Source organism: Aythya marila (genome assembly GCF_965140915.1).
Source record: "Aythya marila genome assembly, chromosome: 3".
In the NCBI taxonomy this organism is placed as follows: domain Eukaryota; kingdom Metazoa; phylum Chordata; class Aves; order Anseriformes; family Anatidae; genus Aythya; species Aythya marila.
Genome location: NC_139044.1, coordinates 69,481,177 through 69,508,662, shown reverse-complemented (window position 1 = coordinate 69,508,662; position 27,486 = coordinate 69,481,177). Strand labels below are relative to the sequence as shown.

The window sequence follows — 27,486 nt, the reverse complement described above, 5'->3', positions numbered from 1 at the left end:
CTGTTGTTCCTAGGATAAGAGGAGTAGGCACCACTTGAAAAAAGAATTTTCTGACTGTAAAAACGAGTTCAAAACATTCAAAACATAAAAGATTTTGATAAAATAAAGGATGTATTATGATAAATGTTCTGAAAGAAGTTTCAGCATTAGGGTTTTTCTTAATCTCATCATTTGGGGGAAAATTATATTAAAACTTAGTACTTGAATTAGTTTCAGATAATACAGAAAAATCTCCCTTGAGCTATTTTTTTAACAAATGCTTTGTGTACATTTATGTAGTCTATTCTCCAGACAGTGCAAGATATAACTATGATTTATCTGAGTAGCATAATTACAGCTATGCAAAAAGACTCAGCGTTTATTTTTTATTAATCCTTCTTTATACAGCTCCACTCATTCATTGTCTGTTACTTCTCCAGTGAAGAGCTGTTTTTTAGAATGAGCAGAATTCTCTGTGTATATGATTGATAAGTGTATATGCAGTAACTTCTGTCTTTTCTCACTAAGACAAATCTATTTGGCTACTATTTCAAATTCCTCTCAAGATCTTTCCAGGACCTCTAAAAATAATCTCATTTTCTGCAATGTGTCCTCTGATTTCTGCCACAGACTAGGCAGGCTGCATCTCCAGTATGATATAAATGGAGACTAAAGCTATTATAACACAATGTTTGGTAGGTTCTTAGATAATCAAAAGCTGTCTGGCTAGCCCCTGTGCCATCTGTCTCATATAAGAGATTTGTGAGGGAAAATGAGGCACCTATAGAGCATGTCCTACTCTACTCTGCTCTGGGGCAGCCTCACCTCGAGTACTGAGTGCAGTTTGGGGCGCCACAATATAAGGAGGATATAAAAACTATTGGAGTGCATCCAGAGGAGGGTAACAAAGATGGTGAAGGGTCTAAAGAGCAAGACATATGAGGAGTGGCTGAGGTGCCTTGGTGTGCTTAGCCCCAAGCAGAGCAGGCTGAGGGGAGGCCTCATGGCGGCCTGCAGCTCCCTCACGAGGGGAGCGGAGGGGCAGGCGCTGAGCTCTGCTCTCTGGGGACAGTGACAGGACCCGAGGGGACGGCATGGAGCTGGGACAGGGGAGGGTTAGGCTGGGGGTTAGGGAAAAGGTCTGCACCCAGAGGTGGTTGGGCACTGGGACAGGCTCCCCAGGGCAGTGGGCACGGCACCGAGCCTGATGGAGTTCAAGAAGTGTTTGAACAACAGTCTCTTACACTTGGTCTGGTTTTTGGGTGGTCCTGTGTAGAGCCAGGGGTTTGGACTCAATGATCCTCGTGGGTCCCTTCCAACTCTGGATATTCTGTTATTCTATTCTACATCCAGAACTGTAGTGATGTTGCAAACAGCTGGGGTTTTGAGTGCAGCCAACTTTTTGCTAAACACAAAAGTAGCAAACAGAACTTAATGAAAAACAAATCTTCTTAAGATTGTGAACTCTGAATCAGGAACAATCTGGATTTTAAATGAAGTACCTTTGAAGCCGTAGGCAGATCATAAAGAATAAGTAAAAGCGAAAAATTACTTTCAAGTCTAGTTTCTGATTGCATGCAAATTTGCTGACAGTCCATAAAGCCATTTTTAGGTTTATACAGCGATTTATAAAAAGGGACAAAGTTGAAAAATTGACTTGGGGATGGCACTTCCAAATAAAATGGGAAAGAAATGTGATTGGCATGAAATGTTTACTGGCTATGGATTTACCTGAGATGTGGTCTAGGGCAGCCTAGGAGCACTGAGCAGTGGTTATATAGGCACTAGCTATATGTTCCTTCCTAGAAACATATCTGTTCTTAACTACAATGTGATATTTAGCTCAAACTCCATTTTGTTTTCATTCTAACGACAAAGTTCGTGTTTGTGCACATATGTATGTATATGTACAGAATGTATGCAACGCTCCTGTAATGGATTATACGTGGCAGTCTTGACTTGTATAAACATAACAAGTGCTGCAGTTAGAGAATCAAAAGTTCAGATAAATGGATTTTCTGAGGGCACTGGCCTTCAGACTATAAACACAAGGGTCATTCAGTTCTTACATACTTGAAGGCAAATATAATCTGTCACATGAAAACATCCCAGTGACTTTCAGGAGTCCATTATGTTATCATCAGGCTTCTACTGTATTTGAATTTGGAGCCAGAGTAGGCAATCATATGCACGTGTTTCTCTTCAGCGTTTTGGGGTGGCACATAAAGGAGTTGTGTTAAATGAGCAAATGAAAACATCTTTATAGGAAGATGCATTATAAGTAAATCTCAGAGTTAGTGCTACAGTAAATTTGATCTGTTTGCTTACTTTTTTGTGGCTCACAGTTGCAAATCAATGTTGTATTCTCTGCTCCAAGGTAAGGGAGTTTTATCATTTTCAGGAGGTTATCGCCTGAATAAATTAGAACACACAAAAACCACCACCAACAAAAAATGTGTGTTCACACTCAAAGTCAACAAGCAAACCAGTCTCTGTCATTTTGTTTTAATCTTTCCAAGATTTGGTTTGGAAAGACATAATTATAGCAGAAGGCAGTTAATAATTCATTGTCTTGAAAGCCTTGCAGTCAAGGGAATTTGATTTTGTGTGATCCAGAGATGACTGTAATGAAGATCCTTCTGCAAAAGCTAGGACAGCAGCGATTCAAAGGGTAAATGCTTCTTGTCCAGTTTTCCATATGTGGGGACGATTGTTTACCCAAATGTCCTTAGCTGTATTAGAATTTCATTCTAAACGTTGTAGTCAGTGATCCTCTAGGTCACAAATGTATCTTCGTACTTTTACTGGAATATATAGTTACTCTGCTCAAAGCCTCCTATTCTAGCATGATCTTCGTTTCTGTGTGTTAACGGATTCAGTTTCAGAAAAGCAGCACCATGCACATACAGAAATAAATTCTATTTATGATTAATAAATTAGAAACTACGAGTGATAAAATTCTTCTAGTTTCCATTAATGGTGAAAATAAATTCCACAAAGTGTTAAAATGCATTCTTAGGGAACATGCTATAGCTAATGTGATTTAACCAATAAATAAATATACTTGCTTGCGAAACCATGTGAATGTTGTTTGGTTTCATCAACATACTCTTCTAAATATATATATATTTTTATATTGACTTTGACAGTTTTGTTTTTAGGACTGTTTAGAAATGAGGTAATTTGGGAAATACAGGGAGGGGGAAGCATTTTCCTACAATGAGGCTGATCATTTTACAACTCTCAGCAGGGACTTCACACAGAGTTGAGGTAAATTTAGATCTCTACTCTGAGAGTTGAGGGGAAGAAATAAATGATATCTATTTTAAAATGAAATTTAAAGAAGAGCCTGAGGACGTCTTGGCTCATTTTCCCCCCACCTTTGGAGTTTGTTTATAAAGTGTTTTAATTTTCAAGGAGTCTAAAACTGACCCATAGGTGAGGTTCATGTCTAATGTTGAGTTAGTGATTTAAATGACCACAGAGCTGCAACTGGGTGTGCTCGATTAGTTAAAAGGCAGCTATCAAGCTGTGACTGCATCATGATCATTATGGGCACTTGGACCCAGGTCCTCAGGTATTGGACAAACCTGTGTTCTTTAGAAAGTTGTTTGTTTTTTGTTTTTTGTTTTTTTTTGAGAAAGTTCCCAGTTCCTCAAAAGTTCCCAGTACCTGTGGAGCAGGGCATCTTGAAAGTAGTAGCAACGCACAGCTTTATCCAATTATATCCATATATATATGTAGCTGTGACAATTAAAAAATACAGTAGATCTCCTGAGTAGGAAGTGCTAAGAAATACTAAGTATTCTGGAATGTGTCATAGATCAGGTAAGTGACCTCATTCATTTCCTGGAATCTCAGCCATTTAACAAGCATGGGCAGAGCTAGCAGTACTCCTGTACCTTGCAGATATCTGCATACCTAAAACATGGTCCATGCAAGATGCTTTCTTCTATTGTGGTTTAACTCCAGCAGGCTGCTCGGCCCCACACAGCCGCTCACTCACTACCCCAGGGTGGGATGGGGGAAATAACTGGAGAGGTAAGAGTGCCAGACCTCATGGGCTGAAACCAAGACAGCTCACTAGGCAAAGCAAAAGCCACACACAAATGCAGCAGAACAAGGAATCCATTTGCTGCTTCCCACCAGCAGGCAGGGGCTCAGCCATCTCCAGGAGGACAGGGCTCACCCTGCAGCACGGCTCCTTGGGAAGACAAACACCATCACCCCAACATCCCCCCTGCCTCCTCCTTTCCCCCAGCTGCTGTCGCTGAGCACAGCACCACATGGTGTGGGACATCTCTTTGGGCAGCCTGGGCCAGCTGTCCTGGCCGTGTCCCCTCCCAGCTCCTGGGGCACCACCAGCCTCCTCACTGGCCGGGCAGCACCAGGAGCAGGAGAGGCCTCATCTCTGTGCGAGCACTGCTCTGCACCAGCTGGAACATCCCCCTGTTATCACCCCTATTGTCATCACAAATCCAAAGCAATCCAAAGCACGGCATTGTGTACAACAGGCAGTCTTTCAGATTATATTTGATTCTTCTGCATATAGGTTTTACTGGAAGATGGTAAGCACCCAGAATCATCAAATGTATTTAGAGATAACTGTCGTTTGGTGCTGTAGCAAAATCAGGAGAGAAAGTCTGAACCAAGTAGTCACAAAATTGCTAACTAATCCTGAATGACAAAGATGTGTATAGGTGTGATCAGTCCCTTGTGTTTATCTCTGTTGGGAGACTTGTGCATTCCATTACCCTGTGTAGTCTCCTAAAATACCCATATTCCACACTGGGGATTTTTGTGTTCAAACTAAAGCAAATGAAGGTTTGCATGGGTATTCTGAGGAGCACGTATATGAACTTCCGTCTTAGGGCCTTGAGGAAGTACACTGTGGGGACAGCTAGCACAGAGGTATGGCAGAGAGGAAGAAATCTGCTGCAGTGCAAAGGACCAGGTTGATAAGATTCTACTGTGAAATGTGTTTTTTGTGTGTGTTTTATTTTTTTAATTAAAAAATGGGTTAGCTCCCATGTTTCCTAGCAACTAAAACTACCCTCTAAGATCTGGCCAGGCTAGATACAGTCCCTCAGTCACTATGGGACATGGGGAGAGGATGAAGTCCAGATGTGTGTCCCACTGAGAGTTTTATTCTGCTCCTCTTTGTGGCTCTGATTAATTCAGTTTAGCATGGAAAAACCTCAATCAGTCACAGATGACTGAAGTCTGCCAGTTACTTGAAGAAGCTTTCGAAAGACCTTCAGAAGAGCTGTGTCTTCCTGCTCCTTCTTGTTTGTCTCATACTGAGAGAAGGTGGATTATAAAATCCTTGTTGTGTTAAAGTTGGTTGGAGCCTTGTCCTTAACTTAAACATGGTGGGCAGAGGATGGTGTCTTAGAGAAAAGGCATATTCTGTGAGGGCTCATGAGCTTTTACTCACAGGTTTCAGAATGATTCATGCTTTATTCTGCAAATTGCTAATGATTTACTTTCAAGTCTGCCCGTAGATAAGCTTCAGTGGCAGTTATGGGTCACTTTATGGGAGATCAACATGCATACCTGTTGATCTGCAGGGCGCTGAAACTTATGGTTGCTGTCTGTGATGATCAAAGAAACCAAAAATGGCCTTGCAGGTCTATTTTCCAGCTAAAGCTTTGGCAGTCCATTCAAATGTGTTCTTATTTATTAAGTGGATGGATAAGCATATTGTACAGAAACTAACTCAACTGTTTCTTCTTATGACTACATAGTTCTAGCCTGGCATATCCTCCATCATCAACATTTCAACTTGCATCTGTCAAAACACAGTTGTACACAGGGACACTTAGCATGCTGGAGCTACTGCTGCAGAAATGAAAGGTATAAGGTATATATTACTGGTGTAAGTAATTAAGGTTAGTGGCACAAAGGGCTCAACATTTCTGTAAGGATTCAACATATTTTTTCCTAAAACTATTTCATATGTTTTTAATACACATGGCACTATTTTGGCTCTCACAGTGTTGCTGTGAAAGCTGCCAAAGTAAACAAGCTTTTGGAAGGTATCAGTGTATGGATTTCTGAGAAGTTGAACCTAGACCACTTCTATTAAAGATAGATGGTTGAGCTCAGAGCATTGACAACTTCTCTAGCCCAGATTTAGCAATTGAAGAATTTTGTGGAACATAAAGTAGTCATCAACGTGGACATCATCGTCTTTTAGGGTAGTACAACAATAATCCTTTACACCTGCTTTTAGCACTGATCAGTGTTTCTAAATGTGTCCATCCGTCTCTGATGCTGAAGCCAAAAGGGTCAGGTTGGAAAAGGCAACCATCCACTTGTTTGTTACTCAGTAAAGTAAATCCCTTGCCTGATGTGGATTGTAAGTATGCTGGAGAACAACTAATGAATTTAAGTGTACCTGAGCTTGAAAAAACATGTGAGAACTACTCTGTCCATTGGTATTAACTGAAAATAAACTGACCCTATGTGTTGAAGAGGCCTCTGATGGTAAAAATAAAAATTAAATGAAATTAAAAAAAAAAAAATCTTGTGAGTCCACAGAGAAATTCAGTAAGCAATTCACAGTGTCCAGGAACAGGGTAGGCAATATAGTTGGGTGAATTGCATCCTAAAGGTGCTTATTTCTGCCCATTGTCTGTAAAGGGAGCCTACAGCAATGATGTCAGCCTTAACTTCTAGACATGTGAAGCTGCATGCGCACAATCTTAAAAGCTTCAAGAAAGTGCAGAGGCATGCAGGATGCTTTTCTCAGAGCATGAGCAGAACTGGGAAGGCTAACTAGCAAAACAAACTCAAGGGTGTTTTCAGTTCTCAGTGCTGATCACGGGAGTAACAGACTCGGCTTGCAGTCAGAAATAGCTCTTGTTAATAATTTAGCATTGTTTTTGCTTGCTATGTATATAAATGTTGGTTCTTAAGGTGTCTTATTTTCTTCTGCTCTTATGTTTGCCTCAGTTGTTTTATGTTTTGATTTACACATTTCAGCATTCCTTACTGTAAGTTTTGGAGGTAGTTAGCAAGGCACCAAACCAGTTCTAACACGGGCATGCCAAAGAAGCTGTGTTCCGAAATCTCATAGACAATTTGAAAAACATTTCCCATTGTCTTCTCATCTGCTATTTTCACCGTGCTGAAAGCATCTAATTTGTAAATGAAAGGGGCAGTGATGAAGGTAATATTGCTGCTTCCTAGGCAAGTTCCATAGCAGAAATCTTCGTGTAAGCCAGCAGCCTTACCCCTGAGCATGTGAATCGTTTTTAAGAAAAAAGTAATACCTCATGTACTTCAGCTTAATGAAAACATCCACTAAACTGCAATGCTTTGTTAAGTAATAGTGAGGAATTAAGGTTCATCACAATTTAATTCTAAAATAAAGACTGCCCGAAGGTTTTTTTTGCTGAATCAGAGCTACATATTATATACATTTGAGGCAGATCTGACAGTATCTCAATCCTTTTTGTGAAACTTTATCAGGAGATTTCCAGTGTAAAACTGGACATTTTAGTCACAGACGTTCCTGTTAGTACTAAAAATTTCACAAGAGCAGATTCTTACTGCACGATGTTACTGTAGGAATGTTATTTTTTTAATTCAGCTTTTTATTAATAAACCAGTTATACATGTGACTGTTGGCAGATTTGTGCAACGACAACGTAATAAATATTTGAAATGACTGCATATTCTCCTTGTGTGTTCAGCCAGGAATGGTTCTATATTTCAAAATCTGTAATTGGATATAACAAAGTTATGAAGTTTATTCTCGTCTCCAGTCTCATTTAAGAGGTTTAAGTCACTCCAGAGCAAAAATTACACAGCAATTAAATTTATAGACTATCTTACATTGTGCTGTATCGTATTATTTCAGGTCATGGCTTCGTGGCTGAAATTTCAATTAGTGTTGTACTCTGGGGCTTTGGCTCAAAAAATTACAGATTTAGGCTACAAGCTCGTGAGGGAGTTGAAAGCCTAGGAAAAAAAAAAAAAGTAATTTCATTGGTAGTCTTTTGGGAGTATTGTTTTTCACAAATTCTTATGGCTAGAAAGTCAGAATAGTTAAATTTTGCTGGTTCTTTAGGAACGAGCTGAGAGGAAAGCAGACTCCCTGGACCTATTAGGATTTGAAGGTCTTCGAACTCTTGGGGATCGTGACAGACCTGAACTGTATATAAAAGCAGAGACTGTTGAAGATGCTGTGCTTTGCAGAGTAATGAGTTTCGACCTACAATTCAGAAAGAGCTTGTTATCCTTGAAGGAAAGGGCACAGGATATGTCTTTGAACTTTGTTCTGAAACCTGAATGCTCCAAGATGCTTTTAATAAGGCTGTGGTCAGTACAACTCTGTGAACTCAAATCACTGTGTTCTATAAGGCTTTGAGAAAAATTGAAAGAACTGTTAAATGTGAATAATATAGTGTAAGACAGAAAATGAGTCAATTTTTTCTTGCTTCCATTTTATTTTGTCTTTTCTTCCTGTGTTGGTATTTTGAAGTCCCCACCTTGCAGTGATACTTTGACACTGCAGTGTGGTCCAGTCAGTCCTGCATCATTTTTCTTGCTTGTTTGAGTCCATCTTTTTTGGTTTTGCTTCCAGTAGATAAGAAGTTGTCTAATGCTGCTACCCTGTCTATGATTTGGGTCTCTGGTCACACTTGTCAGGGCAAAAGTAGCATATATGTGGTTGGAAGAAGGCAATGACTACAAACAAACAAAAAGTCCCTCCTTCCATCCTTTTTTGTTCATGACTTTTAGCCTTATTTGTATTTGATTTTCCAAAGTAGATTTTCCAAAGTAGAATTAAAAAAAAAAAAAAAAAAAAAAAAAAGGCATTCCATGAAAAAGTTCGCATTTCTATGGTTGTGTTTTTTTTTTTTTTCCCTGTAATTCTTTTGGGGGAAAAATCAGCACGTGAAAAGTTAGGTGCAGCAGCAGCTCTCATTCCTGCACAGCTGCACACCTGAGGTCCACAGCTCTGCAGGGGCTTGGGGCTGTCAGGAGAGGCATAAAGGAAAGGAAGTTCTGCAGTGTCATTTGGTCCTGGGACTGTATGCCAGGCTGAGGTCACTATACTCTATCCTGTCCCTCCAACTATATAGTCTCAAAAACGCTGTTTAAAAACATGAATTTCTTGAATAAGCAGGTGGTGGTTTGCTGTTCTGATTTAGTTGTTTGTTTGTTTGTTTTTTTGGGGGAGGGTCATTATTTTGTTTGCTTTTTGAAAATGGCATGTTTGAGAACTTCACAGGGCTCAGAACAGCCTTTTTCATATACTGAGTAAAGCTTGATTACAAGAATAGTCTTCTGAATACTGACAGTAAAACCAGGATGAATAGTAACCTCTAGGCTCTATACTTACTGTGCAATACAGGATAACATGTCTCTCTTCCGCTATTAATTTAGCGTAAGTCTAAATCATACTGATTTGAATTCTGCCAGCAATACCTATGGAAATACATGAAAATTAAAACAATTTTTGATGGCCATTTTGTTTGGTCTTTTTTTCATTAAAATATGTGATATTTAAGAACAATACTGATGTATAAACTCAAAATGCAGAAAACTCTGGGTTAAACAATTCTTTTTATCTGTGTCTGCATAAATGTAAATCTACATGGTTAGTGCATGTCCAAAGGATGTCAGCTTTTACGTTTGGATTCATTTTTTTGGGTTCAGAAGGCAGGTGACTTTAAAGGCTTTAAGAGTTAAATTTGGTCAATGTCAGAAGGGTTAGTGCTTTTTTTTTTTTTTTTTAGGTATGCTAAAGAATTTGAGTCAGCTCTTAACCTGATTTGTTTTCTTTTGTGTAATTTATCTGTATTTATTATGTCTTTGTTTTTCTTTTCGACTGTTTTTGACTTTTTATTTTCTGTGCAGAATGGGTTGCCTGCGTGAGGTCCAACTTCCTGGTTTTGTGCTATCTGCATGATGTGAAGAATGTGCTGCAACTTCATGATCTAGCTACTGGTGCACATCTCAAGACTTTCCCACTAGAGGTTGGCAGTATTGTGGGATATAGTGGTCAAAAGAAGGATAGTGAAATATTCTATCAGTTTACTTCCTTTTTATCTCCAGGTAAGATGTTTTTTTCCCTTGTGTATTGTTCCTTTTCCTGGGGATCTGCTTTCTGTTATTTAGTATGTATTAGGTACATCTAAGATGCAGATAAAATTGCTTTCTCTCACCCAATGGGCAACCATAGCATGTACCAGTGGAGAAGTCCATGATCTATATAACAATGTGCCTGCTAACGTTTGAGATCTGTATTCAGAAACTACAAAAGACTGACTTGTGCTAGAGATGAAGTTCTAGCATTTGCATTGCTTCATACAGTAAAATCGAAGTCTACAAATGGTGTTGCAGTGTATGCTTAGTGTGACTGCTGCCACAGAAGCACTCCTCACCTGAAAAAGCAAGTTAATTGTGCAGACAGTGAATCCTTTTTAAAGCTATTTCATGTCCCAAACCAAAGGTTCCTCTTTCTTCTTCCAGAAAATATATGTTAAATTGAACAACAGCTTTAGTTGAATCTGAGGAAACTTACAAACTTCCCAATTTTGTCTATATCCTTGTTTCTTCTACTTGTTCTTCTACTCGTTTAAGCTCCCACTCGCTTTAAGGATGGCAATTTGGGTTGCATCTTAGTAATGGAAATGAGCAACCGACTGGAAAGGATGCTTTCTAAAAACAATTTTCAGGCATATTTCTCACTATTTCGTAGCTCATGTTTTCAGAGATTCTCACATGATTTCTATCATTTAAAGAGAAAAATGAGGGTGTAAAGAGGTCAAAGCAAAACTAATTAAAAGCTTAAAGTCTTCAAAATAGCGTAATATAATATAGCTAGATAGGTATTGTTTTGTTGAGGTTAATACATGTATTCTAATTACAGAGAGGGAAGGAGGAGAGTTAAAGTCCATTGCAAATAGGAATATATCCTGAAGGCCGTCTTCATTAAGCTAGCATTGACCTGTATTGAGAGTTTCCCTCATCGAAGTGGTGTTTGTTCCCCTAGCATTACATTTCATTTTTCCAGAGTGATATCATTCTGCTCACTGAGTATAGAAATCTGTAGGTTTGGCATGATTGTAATGTTTGACCTGAGTACAGAGCAAAGCATGAAATGTGGTAGTGTCAGTTGCAAGATGGAATCAACTTTAGATCTCTTGCACCATCCATATTCAGAATCCAGTAGTTACCATACAATGCTGGAATTGAAATTAAAACTTACATTAGAGATAACTAAAATAAAGTTTTCTTGTAATGTTCCTTGTACTGTGTTTAACAATAACAGTGAAAAAATACTTTATCTTCTAAGAGCAGTATTGATTGTGTACTGTTCAGGAAAGCCACGTTACCAAGTGGTGTTTATTCCCAGCAGAGAAGTCCTTCTGTTGCTGCAGTCAGATATAAATGATTTGAAGAAAAAAGGCCGGTATCCCTAGTGTAATGCTTTGAACTTTAAAAGGGCCATCTTCAGAGCAAACATGGGGATTTAATGCTGGGATTCCCAGTCATGTAATGATGTCACTGCATTAACAAGAAATACAAAACTAAACCCCATGTGCTGTGTTATTTTGGAATCTGCTTGGGCTTTCTGAATGATCTCTTACTTTGAACCTAATATACATTCTTAACAGTAACAGTCAGGTAAACGAGATAGTAAAGCTTCATAGCAATGCTCACTTGCTGCTGCTTGTATAATTCCATACTACTGATAAGTTATTTTGAAATCCAGCCTTCGTAATTTTTAAAAGAACCTAAATGTTGTTGTACAAATTCTGTGGTTTGATAAAAGACTAAGGTGAGTGTCTTATAATGACTTTTGAGTATTAATTTCAGTTTTCAGGTTTGGAGGTAATGCATCAGATGATTCATTTGACGTAGGAAATACTTCACGTAAGATCAGAGAGCGTGTATCATGTCACTTTTAATTAAGACACTAGGACAGTTATGATTGTTGTCTCAGAAGTGTGTTTTCTGGAAAAAAGAAGATGCCTTGATCTTTTATGGAATCTGTTTTGTAAAAGATTTCAAGAGGAAAAACAGCTTTATTTTTTCCTTTTTCTCTTCAACTTGACGTGGAGGAAGAATGGGGAAACTTTTCTAGTTCTCATAAATTAATACCAGCATTAATGACAAAGCATTGGATTAATACCTTTTTTTTGCCGAAATACCTGGGTGCCCACCCATTGGAGTGGGTATACATCAGAGCTATAAGCTATGAAAACTCATTTCTCTGGAGTGGAGGAGACAAAGCCAAAGTCTGCTAACACTAGGAAAGTTTTCAAGTCCAATTTTTCCAGCTAAAACTGATATTGCTGGATTCTGAAAAACAAAAGGGCTTCCTACGCAATTGTCAAGTTACAATCATGAAGTCAGTATATGATAAGAAAAATGTATTTGATTCTGGGTTTTGTTTTGTTTGGTGGGTTTTAATATTTTTTTTCTTTTTTCTCTGTCCTCCAAACAGTCAATAGTTAATAAAGGACAGGATTCACATGGGGAGAGGAGAATCTTTAGCCTCATCCAGAGTTATTAGTAATCATGAATGATAAGATGATCAGAAATGTTCTTACAGCATCTGATGTATAGTTTTGCTCTGTGTCAGTAGTTAGAGTACAGCTGCATTACAAAATGGCTGTACACTAGTTTTCATAGATTTGGTGGTTTTGCTAGAAAGGATTGTGTCAAATTATCTAATTTATGTACCAAACATAGCAGAAAAGAAGTGTGGTGACTTTCCTATTATCTCATTGTTTGCACAACCAGAAATAAGATGTTTCCCGTTCCTTAAAAAGAAAAATAAATACTTTTGAACAGCATTCAGATCATTGCAATCAGTTGGAGAGGAGCTCGAGGACACTCTTACTCTTGCTTTTACACCTAACTTCATCCCAACTTGATGGTTTAGATAGTTCACTTATTCACATCCCACTCTGTGGGACAGAAGTTGCTGGTCTTACAAGTCTGTGCCATTCATCTTACTAGTCTCTGCAGCTGCTAAACACGTGGAGGGGAAGAGCCCCAAGATCCAGTTTAGCTCCTGGCTTGCCAGCCAGCCAGCAATGGCTGCTCTCACTGATCAGTTTGGCAATTTTTTTTTCTCCTTTTCCCCAAGTGCTTACCATGTACAGAAAATTCACCATGGAGTAGCTTTGCTTTATGTGGCAGAGGGACCTAGAATCTTGAAGAAAAAGGAAGGGAAAAAATGGAGGTAAAATGTATGGGAATAATGAAAGGGTGAGGAAAGCAGACCAGGGAGGTAATTTTTAGGTAAGCGTGCGGAGAGATATAGATATATATTTTTTTAATTGCCTAAAACCTTTATCAGTAGAACAATCAGATGAAAGGTATAGGACTGGTCCTTGGTTAACCTAAATCTTCCTACGTTTCTGCTAGAATGCAGTATTATTTACACTTGCGTAAAGTTAATGTTTTTTTCTAATGAGAAACAAATCTAACATACTGATGCTTAATGCTTATAATAATAGTGAAATATTTGAAATAATGAATAAAGGACTTTCAAAACCTTATGATTTTTATGGTGTCAAAATCTCTTTGCTATTCCCTGGCAATTCCCATTGTCCCTAACAATTCCCATTGTTAGCCATTCTGCCTACTCCGGGCAGCAGTAAAACTGCCCTGCCTGTGACCAGCTGGTGTATTTTCCATTTTCACATCACTTGCTGGATCCTTATACATAAGGGAAATGCTGCTTTAATGCCTATTTGTATCTGTCACCCCGCATTAGTTAAGTTTGCTAGTCACTTTGTGAAGGAAAATGAAGGAAAAGTATTCCTAGCAGTTCAGAGCAGTCCTCCTTTTTATTCCCCTATTAATTGACCATTATGGAAAAAGGCTGTATCAGTTATTAGAAGTATTGCTTTTTGTCTGTGTTTCTTTGCCAATCTGTATCTTTGATTTTCCACAGTCCATAAAAATGATTTAATGAGGCAATTAACTTGTATTAGATGTGTCCTCGCTATTTCATTTTTCAATATAATTTTTATAGCCATAACCTCTGTAATACTTTCAGGAAAACAGAAGTAATTATCTAAAAGATACGCAATATAGCATTATTTCAATCAAGTCTTGTCCACCTTGGTTAATTTTATTACAGTGAGAATTTCTATAGAGAAGGCCTGTTGCCTTCAACTTTTAGTGTTCTTTTCCTTAATGCACATTTAAAATTCTGCAGAGACCATCTGGTTTTAAAGCAGAAAACCAGAACAATTAACATTGCGGGTATATTGTATGTGTCTGCACTGTATGCATGAATCATAGGATTTTGTAGTATGTGAACTAGGGTGCAAACACAACAGTAGCCTGAGCCCCTTTCCTAAAGGTCTTACCCTGTATGGCACATGTTCAAGTGGTACCAGGATTAATTGACAGAATAGGTGGCTTGCTCTAAACACAAAATTATTCTTGGCCAGTTACACATCTGTGTAGTGTCTAGACTGCTACAGTGTCTGTGATTCTGCCTCTGTTGCAATCTGAAAAAATACCTTGAAGCCTAGCAGTTTTGTACTGCTCAGAGAGAGAAATTTTCTCATGTGCACAATCATTTGGAAATCATAGGTGCAGCTCAAGCAAACGAAGTTGCCTTCAAGCCTTCAGGATCAGGATGTAGCATAAATTGTTGTAGACCCAAATTCTGTTCAGTCACATAGGTAACCTGCTACTCTGCCACAATTTCAAGGGGATGCCCAGCTCTTTCCATTATCTAGGGTTCTGTTTCAATTGTAATTTAAAAACACTGTATTATAGAGAGAAAAAAATGTAGATTTGAATAAAATTCTTGGTGTATTTATTCTTAGGCTGTTGGCTATGGAGGAGATGATTTAAAGTGGACTTTATAATTCTTTCTTCCAATTTTATCATTTTCAAGAAAGGTTATGTAACTTCATTAAAACTTGTTTTTCGGTTTAACCCTCTTTGAACACAGACTTCGTATGGGCAGCCAGAATTATTCATTCTGTCTTTATGGAAAGCCTTTGCAGCCCTCTTAGATGAAGTGCATATATGTATATGTTAATGTATATCAACTGAAAGAACGTATCAGGAGCTATTGTTTTTCACCCTGCTGAGTTATCTTTGCTTTCATTACTCCATCTCAGTGCCTAAACCAGCATCCTTTTAATGATGCCCATACACTAAGCTGACAAAGCTGCGCTCTGTTATAGGTATTATTTATCACTGTGATCTGACCAAAGAGGAACTGGAGCCAAGAGTTTTCCGCGAGGTGACTGTGAAAGGATTTGATCCTTCAGTTTACCAGACAATTCAGGTAATAAATGTGACTCTTTCTGTCTTCTTTTAATCACTTACATGAGAGTTTAACAAAATTGTTCTTGGCTGAGGGTGAGAGTGCCCTTATTAGCTGCTGGATTGCAGGTCTGTGTGGGAAGCATAGCACACTGAAGGCATTGCATTAAGTTTTGTTAGAGATTGGAAGATGATACCACAAGCAACCAAGCAGGCTTAATTCTTAGTTGTCTATTGGTACAAGGCACTGTGTTCTATAATCTTTTCTTGTGTTATGGTATTCTTTGATATTTGTTTTAACATCAGGCTCTTTCTTTTCCATATGTTTTTTATTTCTTCCAGCAGGGCAACTTGCCATGCCTCCAGTAAGTGTGTAATAGGGCAAGGTTTAAGAGACAGTGAAGAAATAGAAGAAAGCTGAATAGCCATTCTTCTTCCCAGCATTTCCACAGTATGCCAGAGCCCACAGTGGGAAGTAGCAATAATAGATAAAACCCTCTCTCCTCCCACCATTCTTATATAAAAATAGTGATGGCTTTTGCTACAGTTTCCTGCTGTGGGAAAAAGACATGAAGAAGACATTGGGAGGAAAGAAGGAAATGCACTGATTCATTCAGAGCTAGCATCAAATATGTGAAGTCTGCCATAGAAGTATGAAATATCTTAACCATGGTGATTTGGGACAAGAGCAGGAATATATCTAGTGATGTGAACAGAAAAATCACTTTCATTCGTGTTATATAAGAATTTCCTACTCTGTCCACCTTTCCAAGAAGTGGCATAGTATATTATGTTTAACATATTGGTGCAGTTACACTTGGAACACTTCACTTTGATTTCTGTAAAAGCAGGATTAGACCCTTTGCTTGCAGTGCTGGTACAACTAGAACAAGGAGCAAAAGATGAGAGTAATTTAAAATACACGTATACTTACATGTAAGTAATTTTCTTAATGTAATACACCATGAAGCAATTACTGTACAGATCTAACATCTTTTGATATTAGAAGTTTAAATGATTTTGGACAGGGATCTTTTTATTCTATCTGTATGCTGCCTGCTACCAAAGGGGACTGGGACCATGGGATGTTGCTGCAGCACTTAGTAAGTAGTAGGGTAGAACTGCATAATTCTGTTTTAATTATTTCCTAACATTGTAATGATTCACTGGGACTCCAGGAATAAAGAATTAAAAGGCAAATATAGTTGTCCTTTGTGGAATTGTTTCATGGCAAACGTGCCTGCTGCCTTTTGGAAGGGGAAGGTTGTATGGGTGCTTTATAAAGCTATCAAAGGATTAAATTTCTTAGAAGACTTTCTGCCTTGATTAAAAAAAAAAAAAAAAAAGGCCTCTGGATTTAAAAGTTTGCACAGATAGTGTCAAAATGATTTATGTGGATGGTCGACAAACCATTTCTCCACAGGGAGAGATGAGTGAGGTCTTCCCTAGCAAGGTCTAATGCCATTCAGTAAATTTCCCAGAAATCTAGAGAATAAAATCTTTGCTGATGAAGTATTTGGCATCAACAAAGATTGGCAGGTAGCAATGACAAGGACAACAGGTTTCTGATTTAGAATGATGTAAACTTTTACTAAATGGTCCCATTATGACAATCTGTCACTCAGTGTGTATATATAGCCAAGTGAAGGTAAGATATCTGGACACCAGAGGGATTTATTGCACTTCACAATCTGAAATCATATGCATTGTGTCAGTTGGTTATCCAGAGGTCTCTTTACAATCCCTGGAAGGCCATAAGCTACGTCTATAATAATAAGCAGCATGGCATAACAGGAGCAGATCTGTAGAGTCAAGCAGCTTGTGCTGAGGGTTCAGTGCCCATTTTTGTGAGTTTTACTTAAGGCTAGCTTTAGACCTGTCTTGAGAACTGATTGAAGCGCTTCTGATGCACTCACGCAGTGTATCTGCTATTTGAGTTTCATCCAGAAGGAATCCAGTCTGCATGCACTGAAACCTCTCTGCTGTGTGAGCCAAGGCACGAGAAGAGAGGTGGGGAGACTTACTTAAAACCACACCTGTGTTGAACTGAAGTGTTATGGTAGGTTCACAAAATAGTCTCTAAAGGCTCAGACTGGTACCTCAGTTGAGTAACAGAAACTTTGTTGGAGGTGCCTGTTTCTCTAAGACTTAGCTAAGTTTAAGGCTTATAAAGTTAAGTGAAATTACTCCTATGAAAACAGCAAGCTATGGATGAGATGTAACAGGCCGAGGAAAATGCAGAGCTCTTTGTAGACATGGGCTTTGAGCTCATAACAAATATTGTGGCTAAAAAGATTATGTAATAATACTTCTAGAGAGCGCTCATATAAATTTGTTAAAGAATTAGAATAGTCATTACATTACATTACAGTCATTACATTATGAGGTGTAGCATACTTATGGAAGAAAATTTGGAGAGTGGTTTAGTTACTTTATATGTAAGATTTTGCAACGGAGTCAGAGTGGAATAGAGGATTTTAATTTCTATGGACGAAGGTGTAAGAACCAACGCCCGAAAGCAGAATTTAAATATACCTAGTACAGAAAAAGGGGAAATTACCTAGTATAGATCGTAGAGTTAAGATAGATATATAGATATCTTATAGATAGAAAATATACTCAATACATCTATAAGATATATATCTTATAGAGTGTATATCTTACAGATGTATAGAAATAGTATAGTTAAGCAACAGTGTGACACCGTGGCTTGGAATCTTTGAAAGGAGATTTGGTATTTTTCTTAATTTCTTACTTCTAATTTTGCCCCTGCTATGTATACAGGACAGATTCTGTAAAAGCAGAATGACAGTAGTGTGCGTGCCTAAGGCTGTTGTAAACAACCCCATCTGTTTGTCCATGCATCTGCAGACAGAAATAAGCGTTTTGCAGATGACAGTTTGCTGAAAATGTACTCACAGTGTGTGTTTCACTCAAATTCATGACAGAGACTTCCACAAAATAACTTCAGGGCATAGTGAGCTGAAAAAGAGAAAGAAAAGAGCATTCTCTTTAGGGAAGAGCTTGGTACCATAATAATACTGCCATCAAACTCAAGGATAATAATGGAACACAAATACCCTTATAATTAAAAAAAAAGAGAGAGAGAGAGTGAGAGATTTAGGGTTGCAATAAACTAGAAATAATGCATTTTTTCACATTTAATAAAATAAATATCTGGAAAAATAAAATCTCATTTTACATTTAAATCAATTACATGCTAAATTAGGGCAAAGCAGAGTAGTAATACACCTCGTTTCAAGGAGGAAGCATTCTGTGCTATGCCCTTGGAAACTTTTACTGTGGGAATCACTAGCAGAGGTTCACTGCTAAGTTGTGAGGAGATAAAGTCAGTATTATTGTTAGTAGTTTTCTCCTTATTCCTTCTCAGTGTCAGCTCTAGGTAAATGTGACCTGTGCAGTTACGCTGGGATCTGTGTTCATAAAGAGCACTCTTGGATCACCACTGTTTCTGTTTTGCCTTTTATCAACAAATGATTTCAGGGTGGCAACACGTTGGAAAATAGTTTTCCACATCGTTTGGATCCATGGGGAGCTCTCAGATGAGCCATGGAGGAAGCTGTTTGTCAAGGCCAGGGCTGGAACCACGTGGTTTCCATGCTTCAGCAAGACCCCAGTCCTCATCCCCATTTATGGGGTCCCATGTAGTTTGACGTTTTTTCTGCTAAATGGGCGTTGGAGGAGGGAAGGAGATGTAGTAGCTGAATCAAAGCAATTTACAAATTCCTCTCAGCCTTGTATAGTCATTTGAAAACTCAGGCAACAGTTCAGGGAGTTGTGAAAGAAATTCAAAATTAAGAATAAAAGAAAAATGATGAGGATAGGCAAAGATTGTTAATTACGGAAGTATAAATAACACTGTGGTATGTATTTCAGAATTTTAATTTCCAGCTGAATTGTTAAAGTAGTAAAGGAAAATGTTGGCCCTGTTCAGATCCATGCCCTTAATGAAAGGCAGTTCCCCTGCAAAGGTTCTTCCTTTATTCTCATATACCTGAAGAAATATCCATTAAGCTTAGCAATCTCCCTAGTTTCGTTTGTGTAGCATATCTGAAATTTTAACAAGTTGTTCTTTAGCAGTCTTTGAACATGATTGAGTTAAGAAGACTTGAACTGAAGTGGTAAGGTGTCGTAGTGGTAGAGGTATCATTGTAAAGTAGAGACTGACTTTTTACACAGGCAGATAGAGACAGGACAGGGGGGAATGGTTTTAAACTTAACGAGGACAGACTTAGATCAGGTGTTGGGAGGAAATTCTTTACTATGAGAGTGGTGAGGCCCTGTCACAGGCTGCCCAGAGAAGCTGTGGATGCCCCAACCCTGGAGGTGCTCAAGGCCAGGCTGGATGGGGCTTTGGGCAACCTGGGCTGGTGGGAGGTGTCCCTCCCTGCCCATGGCAGAGGATTAGGACTATGTGGGCTTTAAGGTCCCTTGCAACCCAAATCATTCTGTGATTCTGTGTGTATGAAATGTGAATTATTGGCAGTTGGAAAATGCCACAGTGCTTTTTTATTTTTTTTGGATCAATTTTAAAGCATTTCACAGACTCCTTGCAGACTGTGAAAGTATGGACCAGCAGTAAAGTTTACTACAGTACGTAATTTATGGCAGAGCAGCTGCTTTGTAGTACCTGAGGTTATGTTATCACTCTTTGGCAGCCCAAAGAAGAAATTAGCCAACTCATCTTGCACCGAAGCAAGAGCTGTTCCACCATACCTGACATTTACGCCAGGGTATGAGCGTGCCCACAGGTTGTTGGCTCTGTGGGACACACTGCAAGTACTTAGTGTAACTTACCTTGAAAGACTCGTGTGTGACCTTCATTACGGATCAGGCTGTGAGAAATGCTTGTCACACATCAAAGTTGTATCCTGACTGTGTTTGTTAAATGACATATTGAGTAGTGTTAATAACTTTTTTCTACCAGATGCTTTGCAAAATTTGTCTTTGCATCCCAAAATGCTTTCATCCGTCACCGTGACAGACGTTTTCAGGAAGCAGCTGAAATCCATGAGTGGGTTTTACGGGAGAGGAGAAACACTTCTGCAGGAGCTTACAAATGGCAGTTGGCATTAGTAGTTCACTGCATAAATAACTGCTGCTTTAAATAAAAGGCCTTAATTTTATTTTTACAAACTAAACACTTCTGCGCCTCCCTATTAACACCTCACTCTGCGCCTCCCTATTAACACCTCACTGTGACACCGAGGCGTGGATAAGCAGTGCTCTGTCCTGGCTCAGGACTCACCTACTTTTAGGCTGATACGTGTGATTGTCAGTGTTGAAACTGCAACAATTGAAATGTTGTTTGGCTCCGTTTGCCATTCTTTGAATACCTTCCAGTACTGCCCTTAAAATAGTCTGAGATGAACCAAAAATAGTTGTTGCTATTGACAGATGCACTTTGTGTTAGGCCTTGCAGAAGAACTGTGAAATTTGTAGTACTACTTAGTTTGGTTTGAAAGCAGCTGGTGGTTAGGACAAGTCTTTAAAAGGACATTTGTTTTCTTGTGGCTGGGATGAATCATTTCCTCTTTTGCAAAAATCATTTTTATAGGTGAAGTGATTTTCGTAAAAAGTTTGTTCTGTTGCTCCTCCTTTCACTCCCATCTTCAACCTGTTGAAGCGCTGATCTCAAGTTATGAGTCACTGGTAGGGAAAATTAACCTCCAGTCATTCCAATTCCTGGAGGAACTTTACACCGTACAGTTTGGCACAGTTGTTAATCTCTGTTTCAGGAAAATAAAACACCGGGAAGATGAGTCAGGCCTGAGGTTGATTGGCAGAGCTGTGGGAGAAACTTGTGCTCGGCACCTGCCCACGCTATTCCTGGATCTTGCCCTCGCCGTTAGTGTCATTCCCTAAGCATTAAATGCGCTCATTGAAATAACGAGTAAGAGAAGAGACTGCAGCAGAAGAAAGCAGTGTCCTATGAAAGCTGTAGTAAGCTCAACCTGCTTATCAATACAAGAGCTGACATTATTACTGTTTTTTTCAGTGTTGATAAAGAGATGGTCTTAATATTGTTTCTGTCACTTGTCTAATAGGTATGAAGAGATCAGTGGAGTTTGGAAAGAAATTCAGTAGCTCTGGCACCTGTGTTAAGAAAAAGCATTCCCCTAGCAGAGAAGGGCATGTACTTTTTAACACTGAATCTATGCAGAGACAATTCTTCCCTTTGCTTTAGGGAAAAAAAGTTGTTTTGGCATCCTTTTCCATCCCCTCCTGAGAACTGATTGATTTTTGAGGAGCTGGACATTCTTGTTTTTAACATTATTTGGAATTTGCCTCCTGCCTTTTCCTCATGGGATGGGGTGGGAGAATGGAGTTAATACTTGGGAGAAACAAGTTGCTTGTTGTTGCTTGTTTGGATTTTATTTCCTTGTGGTTTTGTGTTGCAGTGGGGAAGGAAATGAAGTAATACTGTGGTGGAGGAGGGAATGTGAAGAAGCATATCGGTTTTAATGCTTGCCACAGTGTAACAGACACCTGCCCTCTTCCAGGGAGAAAAGGAGCTTTGAGCTGCTTCACTTTCTATCAGGATTCCCGGGAAGAAGGCTGAAGTCTTCAGCTCTGAGCTCTGCCGGTGTTTTGGTAATAGCTGTGGTGTTGGCACCAAGGCAACAGTCTTACTCTGGAGGACATCAACAAAATCACAGTGACAACTGTGGCAGTATTGGCAGGATGCCTGTGTGAATTTAGCTTCTTACACCCTTGGCATGTGATTGTTACAAACACCACTCTAATTTGCCATTACCTTTCCTAATCCCAGGTCAGTGAAGAAACACTACCTGAAAACAGTCTTCTAGCTTTTAGGCTCTGTATTTCTTTAAAGCCCAGAGATTGCATATTAAAAATTATTTATATTTGCAGCTGTAGTGCACTCCATTTAAGGTGAAAATTATCAATATGAAGGATATTATGTCTAGAAAAGCATCAAGTGAAGGATTTCCCATAAGGACCTTGCATGCTCTTCAGCTTTGAAGTCCTACCTAGGTAGAGGAGTAGCAGTTCGCTTTACACCCAGCATATTTAAGCAGCCCCATCCAATGCACTTCAGATAATTCACACCAGTAGTTCTGGTGAAGCATGATATTCCCTAAGTGTCTGGAGGTGTAGGAGGAGTAGGAACAAGGGATCCCTATTCCAAGTAAGAGGATGAAGAGATAGGAGACTGCATTGCTTTCTTTGTAAATCCAGTTCAAATTCTGATTTAAAGTCTAAATGTCCAAGGTCGCTCTGTCCCCTTCTTACATACCACAGAGGATTGCTGCAGAGTTTAGGATGTTGGGAGCTTTTGTTCAGCAGAATACAGAACAATGGAAATGTGGTTTGGGATGGAGGAGTACAGAACTGCTCACTGCTCTTTGGAAGATTTATCACTATACCAGACCATGGGGGGGGGGGGATAATACTAAAATACCATTCTCCTTCTTCAGTTGGATCATCTTATATGCTTTGTGATTCACTATTTCCAAACTTTTTAATATGAGATTGTTTCTTTTTCTGCTGAATGCACAGGGAATTGAAGAACTTCTTTAAAAAGTTAGTCTGTAGAACCTTCATACTCAAAGCGTTATAAAAGTGTTAGTTTGCTTTAAGTATACAAGAGAAGTGATTGCTTAGTAGCTTAACTAAAATTCTTTTCAAAATGTTCTTCCTGTGCCTTATTAAGTAGAACTTCTGATTGAATTTGCAGTGGTTTTGTTTCCAACTTTTATAATGAGTAGAGATGTTAGCTGGCATGCTTGATCCTGAGCTGCATGCTGTGCTCCATTTCTTTCTCAGAATTTCTTAAAACACAAGGTGGAATAACATGGATTAAAACACAGCCATAATCATTGAATCTGGTGTACATAATCCCTTTTTAAATACAGGAGCTTTAAACAAGTGTAAGGGAACTTCAGGAATTGTTTTACAGCCTCCCATGTCTTAAATTACTGTATCATTACTGGTGAATAAAAACAGTTTAGATCTCCCCAGTAAGTGGCTAAATACATTTTGCCATCAAGAAAAAAAAGATAGAAAACATTTGTTTATTTGAGCACCTTAAAAGAACATGTCTGTTTAAGCCCTCAGGTAGGTAGATTCGTTGCCAATACAAGGAGATTAAAATGAGAATGCTGTTGCAGGGAAAATGCTCATTTCTTGTCGTCTTTGTAAACAAATCACTGAAGATTTTTCCCTTCGCTTTTTTTCCAGCTTTCATATTCACTGCTGTGATTGATCTCACCTCCAGTAATTAACCATGAACACATTACTATTTTAATTAACTTCCTTACAAGATAAGAAAGAATTCTCTTTAATGATTCTCAGTGGGTATATTCTCTCAGCTTTTATTCTCCCCTTTGTATAAGCCTATCAGTGTTATTTCTCAAAGGCAGTGAGCATTATTAACTTCATTTTACAGGAGCAGAAGCGTTCAGAATGAGACTTGTCCGTGGTTACACACTGATGAGGTGTTGCGCTAGGGATATGTTTGGGTACAGTCTGCTATTCTAGTGGCAGTGGTTCACTGCTACTCTTTTTTGCTGATCCTGAGCTGGCCTTTCAGATCTTGTTAGAAAACTGTTAAGTTTTTAGTCTTAAACAACAGTTCAGAGACCTTTAACACCAACTAAAAACAACAACAAAAAACAACTCCCAATATCTCCAACAGTATTATATCATGACAAAAAAAAAATAAATCTTTTGATTACTGTAGTATTTGTTGTATATAGTACAGATTGAAGAGTCATGTTCCATATGTGGTGGAGGGTCAAACACATGGGATACTTCCACAAAAAAACTGCACCCAAAGCTTGTTTGTTGTTCTTCAGTTCTTGTTTGGATGCAAGTAGTCATAAAACTGGAAAATTTTACCACACTAGGGATTGCATGTATAGTCCGCCTCTGAAAGAAAGTAGCGGTAACTGCCAGTTTTCTTTCTCTATCCCTTTCTTGGGGCTAAAAGTTGGACATTGTTGACATGCCAACATTGTTCATAACGAGAGCGCTCCTCTGCAAATGTGGGATTTTTTTTATCCATCCTGCCCACCCAGTACTTTGCCTTACTTGAGCCTACCCAGTAGGGTGTTAAATGGTGATGATAGTGCTACATTGAAGACAGTTCTCTCTGGGACTACAATTACTGGTTTTATTCACTTAGCTGGCAGAAGGTCATTAAATGATTGCAGTTGTCAGCCCTCACTGATGTGGGCGAGCATTCAGGCCATTGATCTAGCAGGGAAATACACTGAATTCCATTACTAGGCCACTGAGGCAGCTAGACTCTTTAGAGGGCTGCTGGCAAGTTAAATACTATTTTTTTATTATTTATTTTTTTTTAAGTGCACTAGTAGTGTCACGTAGGTCTGTTGAATAGTCATTGGGTTTCCAAAGAAGAGGACTCATATTTAATAAGTTGTATGGACAGATATTTATCTGTTTCTGCCACAGGATGATTTTGAAATTGGAGCAGATTTGCTGAACGATGGTAATTGCAGTTGTTTACTTGTAAGGGAAGCTCATGATACTTGTGAATAAAATATTGAGCACTCCATTTTTATAGGTGTCTATGCAACTGCAAAATAAGAATAGGGATGTTTTACAACATTACAATTTTCATTTAATTATTTAAAAGACTCTCTGTAATGTAGCTAATACTAATTTTCAATGCTGTTGGTGGATTTTTAAACTTATATTCTCACCAACTTTTCCTGAAGATACTATTATATCATGGCTCTGTGAAAAGCAGAAGGTAGACACTTACTCTCTTTCAATTGCCTTGTTTTCTCCACTTCTGTTCTAGTTCTATTCTCTAGTTTGCTTCTTCAAATTATATAAAGTGTTAGTAACAATTACCTCAAGAAATCATTGAATCCATTGAAGTTCAAGAGGTAAGATACTGGCTTTTCCTGCAAGAGCCGTCTGTTACTGCCTGACAAGTGATATTGCAGCTGTGAAGAGAAAAGCCTGTGGCAGAGCTGCTGTAATAACTATTGGACATTAAAACTGGGAAAGAGAAGAACCTGCGATGCCTGAATGTGTCGTGGCACGTGGTAGCGACATGGTCATATACCCATGTACTGGAGCTAGCCATCGTGGCTTCCAAGGCTAGTGTGCTGGAATCTGTGGCAGGTCACTTCTGCCTGTACCATTATAGACTGGCTTTTATCTACTTTTGGATAAAAAACTTAAGCTTCCCTAGACAATCTGTCCCAGCATCTCACTATTTATTATAAAAAAGCTTCTGTTACAGGGAAGTGAGGTGTCCACCAGTAGGTCTCACCTAAATTCCCTTACTACACTTGGAATGCATTGCTTTGCGTCCCTCACAGAGATGGGAGACAGGCAATTTTCTTCTTAGTTACAGCAAACTTCTGTATGTTTAGAGACTGTCACCATGTGTCCCTTCAATTTTTTTCTTTAGACTAGGAAAAAACTGCAGTCTGTTCAGTTTTTCTAGTGGATTGTCTTCTGGCCTCCTATCACTCTTACCACTCTTCTTCCTTCCCTAGAATCTCTTTAAATGGCCAGCTTGTGACATGCCACGTTTTAAATTGAACCACCGTACTATAGCTGAGGCTTTGTAAATGCTGAATACAGCAGAAGGGATTGCTTCATATGTCATACTCATATTGCAGGTGAGACTTCTGCCTGTGTGTGCCAGTAGAGGGTTTTCTCTCTTCTCTCAAAAATCATTGTTTGTTCAGGTTCGGTTTAGTATGTTTTAATATTTCCAAGACGCTTCTCTGAATTGCTTTTTGTCAGTTGTTCCCCACCCTATAGGTGATCGCACCTGTCAAAGCATAATGTATTGCGTTTATGGCTTTACTGGATTGCATTTTATTTTTTCATGTAATTTTGTCTTACGTTTGTTTCTCCATCCAAAAAGCACTCCCTTGTCCCCTCTTTGGTGCAGTCATGGTGCTTTCTGTTAGCAGTGAAGCTTCCCTGCAGTTTCATATTCTGTTTAGATACCTCATAGTGAATGAATCTCTTTCTGAATGACGTCCCTGCAGGCTACCAAGGAACTGGGGTGTTTTCAGAACAGAAATGGCTCTGGCAGAGCTCGGAGGTTTATGTTTCAGTGCTCCAGGCCTCTAAGTACACACAAGTTAGTAGCTAGTTTATGCAGTCATATATTAAGCTTGACATGACGCAACTGATGCAAAGACATTTAACATAGTACAGCAGCCTACAGAGAACAAACCAGGAGGTTATTGCTTCTTTATCAACTTGTTTTATTGTAGCACTTTCGAGGTTTAGTCATGGACCATGTTTAGCAGCATGCTGAAGAGCTATATGAACATAGGTCATAGCAGGGCCCTTACCAACCACAGCTTGAAAGCAAGGCAGAGCAATAAGTTGTGTCTGGAAGATTAATATGCTAACTATGTATTAACTGCATAGAGGTGTCAAAAATTATAATTAGCAATATGTAAAAGTAATGAAAAATACCCATAAACTTTATATATATGTATAACAACAGCCTGATAGAGTTCTACTTGTGCTCTTAACATAGGCCCGAAGCTGCATGGTGGATTAAGGTGATTGTTGTTAATTCATCACCATGGTAGAAGATAGATGGATAGAGCTGAATGGTGAATATAACAATTTCAAATGTTGGAGAGATCTTAAATAGACGTGCTTCAAACAGTGTAACTAAGTTGTTCATAACCAGGGAGTCCTCTGGAAAGTAAACACAGCTTTGCGACTACTGCTCAAAGCAGACTTGGCAATTGAAAGGAAAAAGGGAAGTAAATAGTAGCATATTTGTAAACTGAAGCAATGACTCTTGCTTCCACTGTGTATGTGATTACCTTAGTAAGGGATGCAATTTAAGGAAGATGGCCATATAATAGTTATGAGCAGTTCAGTTTGTGCTGAGAAAACAATTCTTACTAAATAGAAGTGAGAAGTTTTTGGAGAACCACTTCAGGGTTTATCTTCTGTCAGTGTTTTCTTTGGCAGAGATCAAAATGGCACAATCAAGCCTCTTAATATTATGTCGGTGTTCCTAGACTCTTTCAACAATATAGTCTTCATTTTTTTTACTAAGCACAGAAAAAATTTGTGCTTGTAGGCAAGGCAGAGCTAAAAAAGCTTCTTCATCAATACTGTGTGTTTTTTTCTTCAATCTGGAGAGGTCTGCTGGTTGGTTTTCTTTTTCCTTAAATTATCATTTGCTAATGAAAAGATGGGACAAAATTAAAGTGCTTTGATAAGTATCTGAGG

The 27,486-nt window shown here is 38.7% G+C and overlaps 1 protein-coding gene across 1 annotated transcript in view; it reads left to right on the top strand.

Moving 5' to 3' along the window:
• PREP (prolyl endopeptidase) overlaps window positions 1–27,486 on the top strand; it is a 100,422-nt gene that overhangs the window by 48,260 nt on the left and 24,676 nt on the right. Inside the window, exons 9-10 of the mRNA XM_082755873.1 lie at window positions 9,853–10,050; window positions 15,165–15,268. Of these exons, the coding sequence (XP_082611999.1) occupies window positions 9,853–10,050; window positions 15,165–15,268 (302 nt within the window). The remainder of the gene's footprint in view (window positions 1–9,852; window positions 10,051–15,164; window positions 15,269–27,486) is intronic.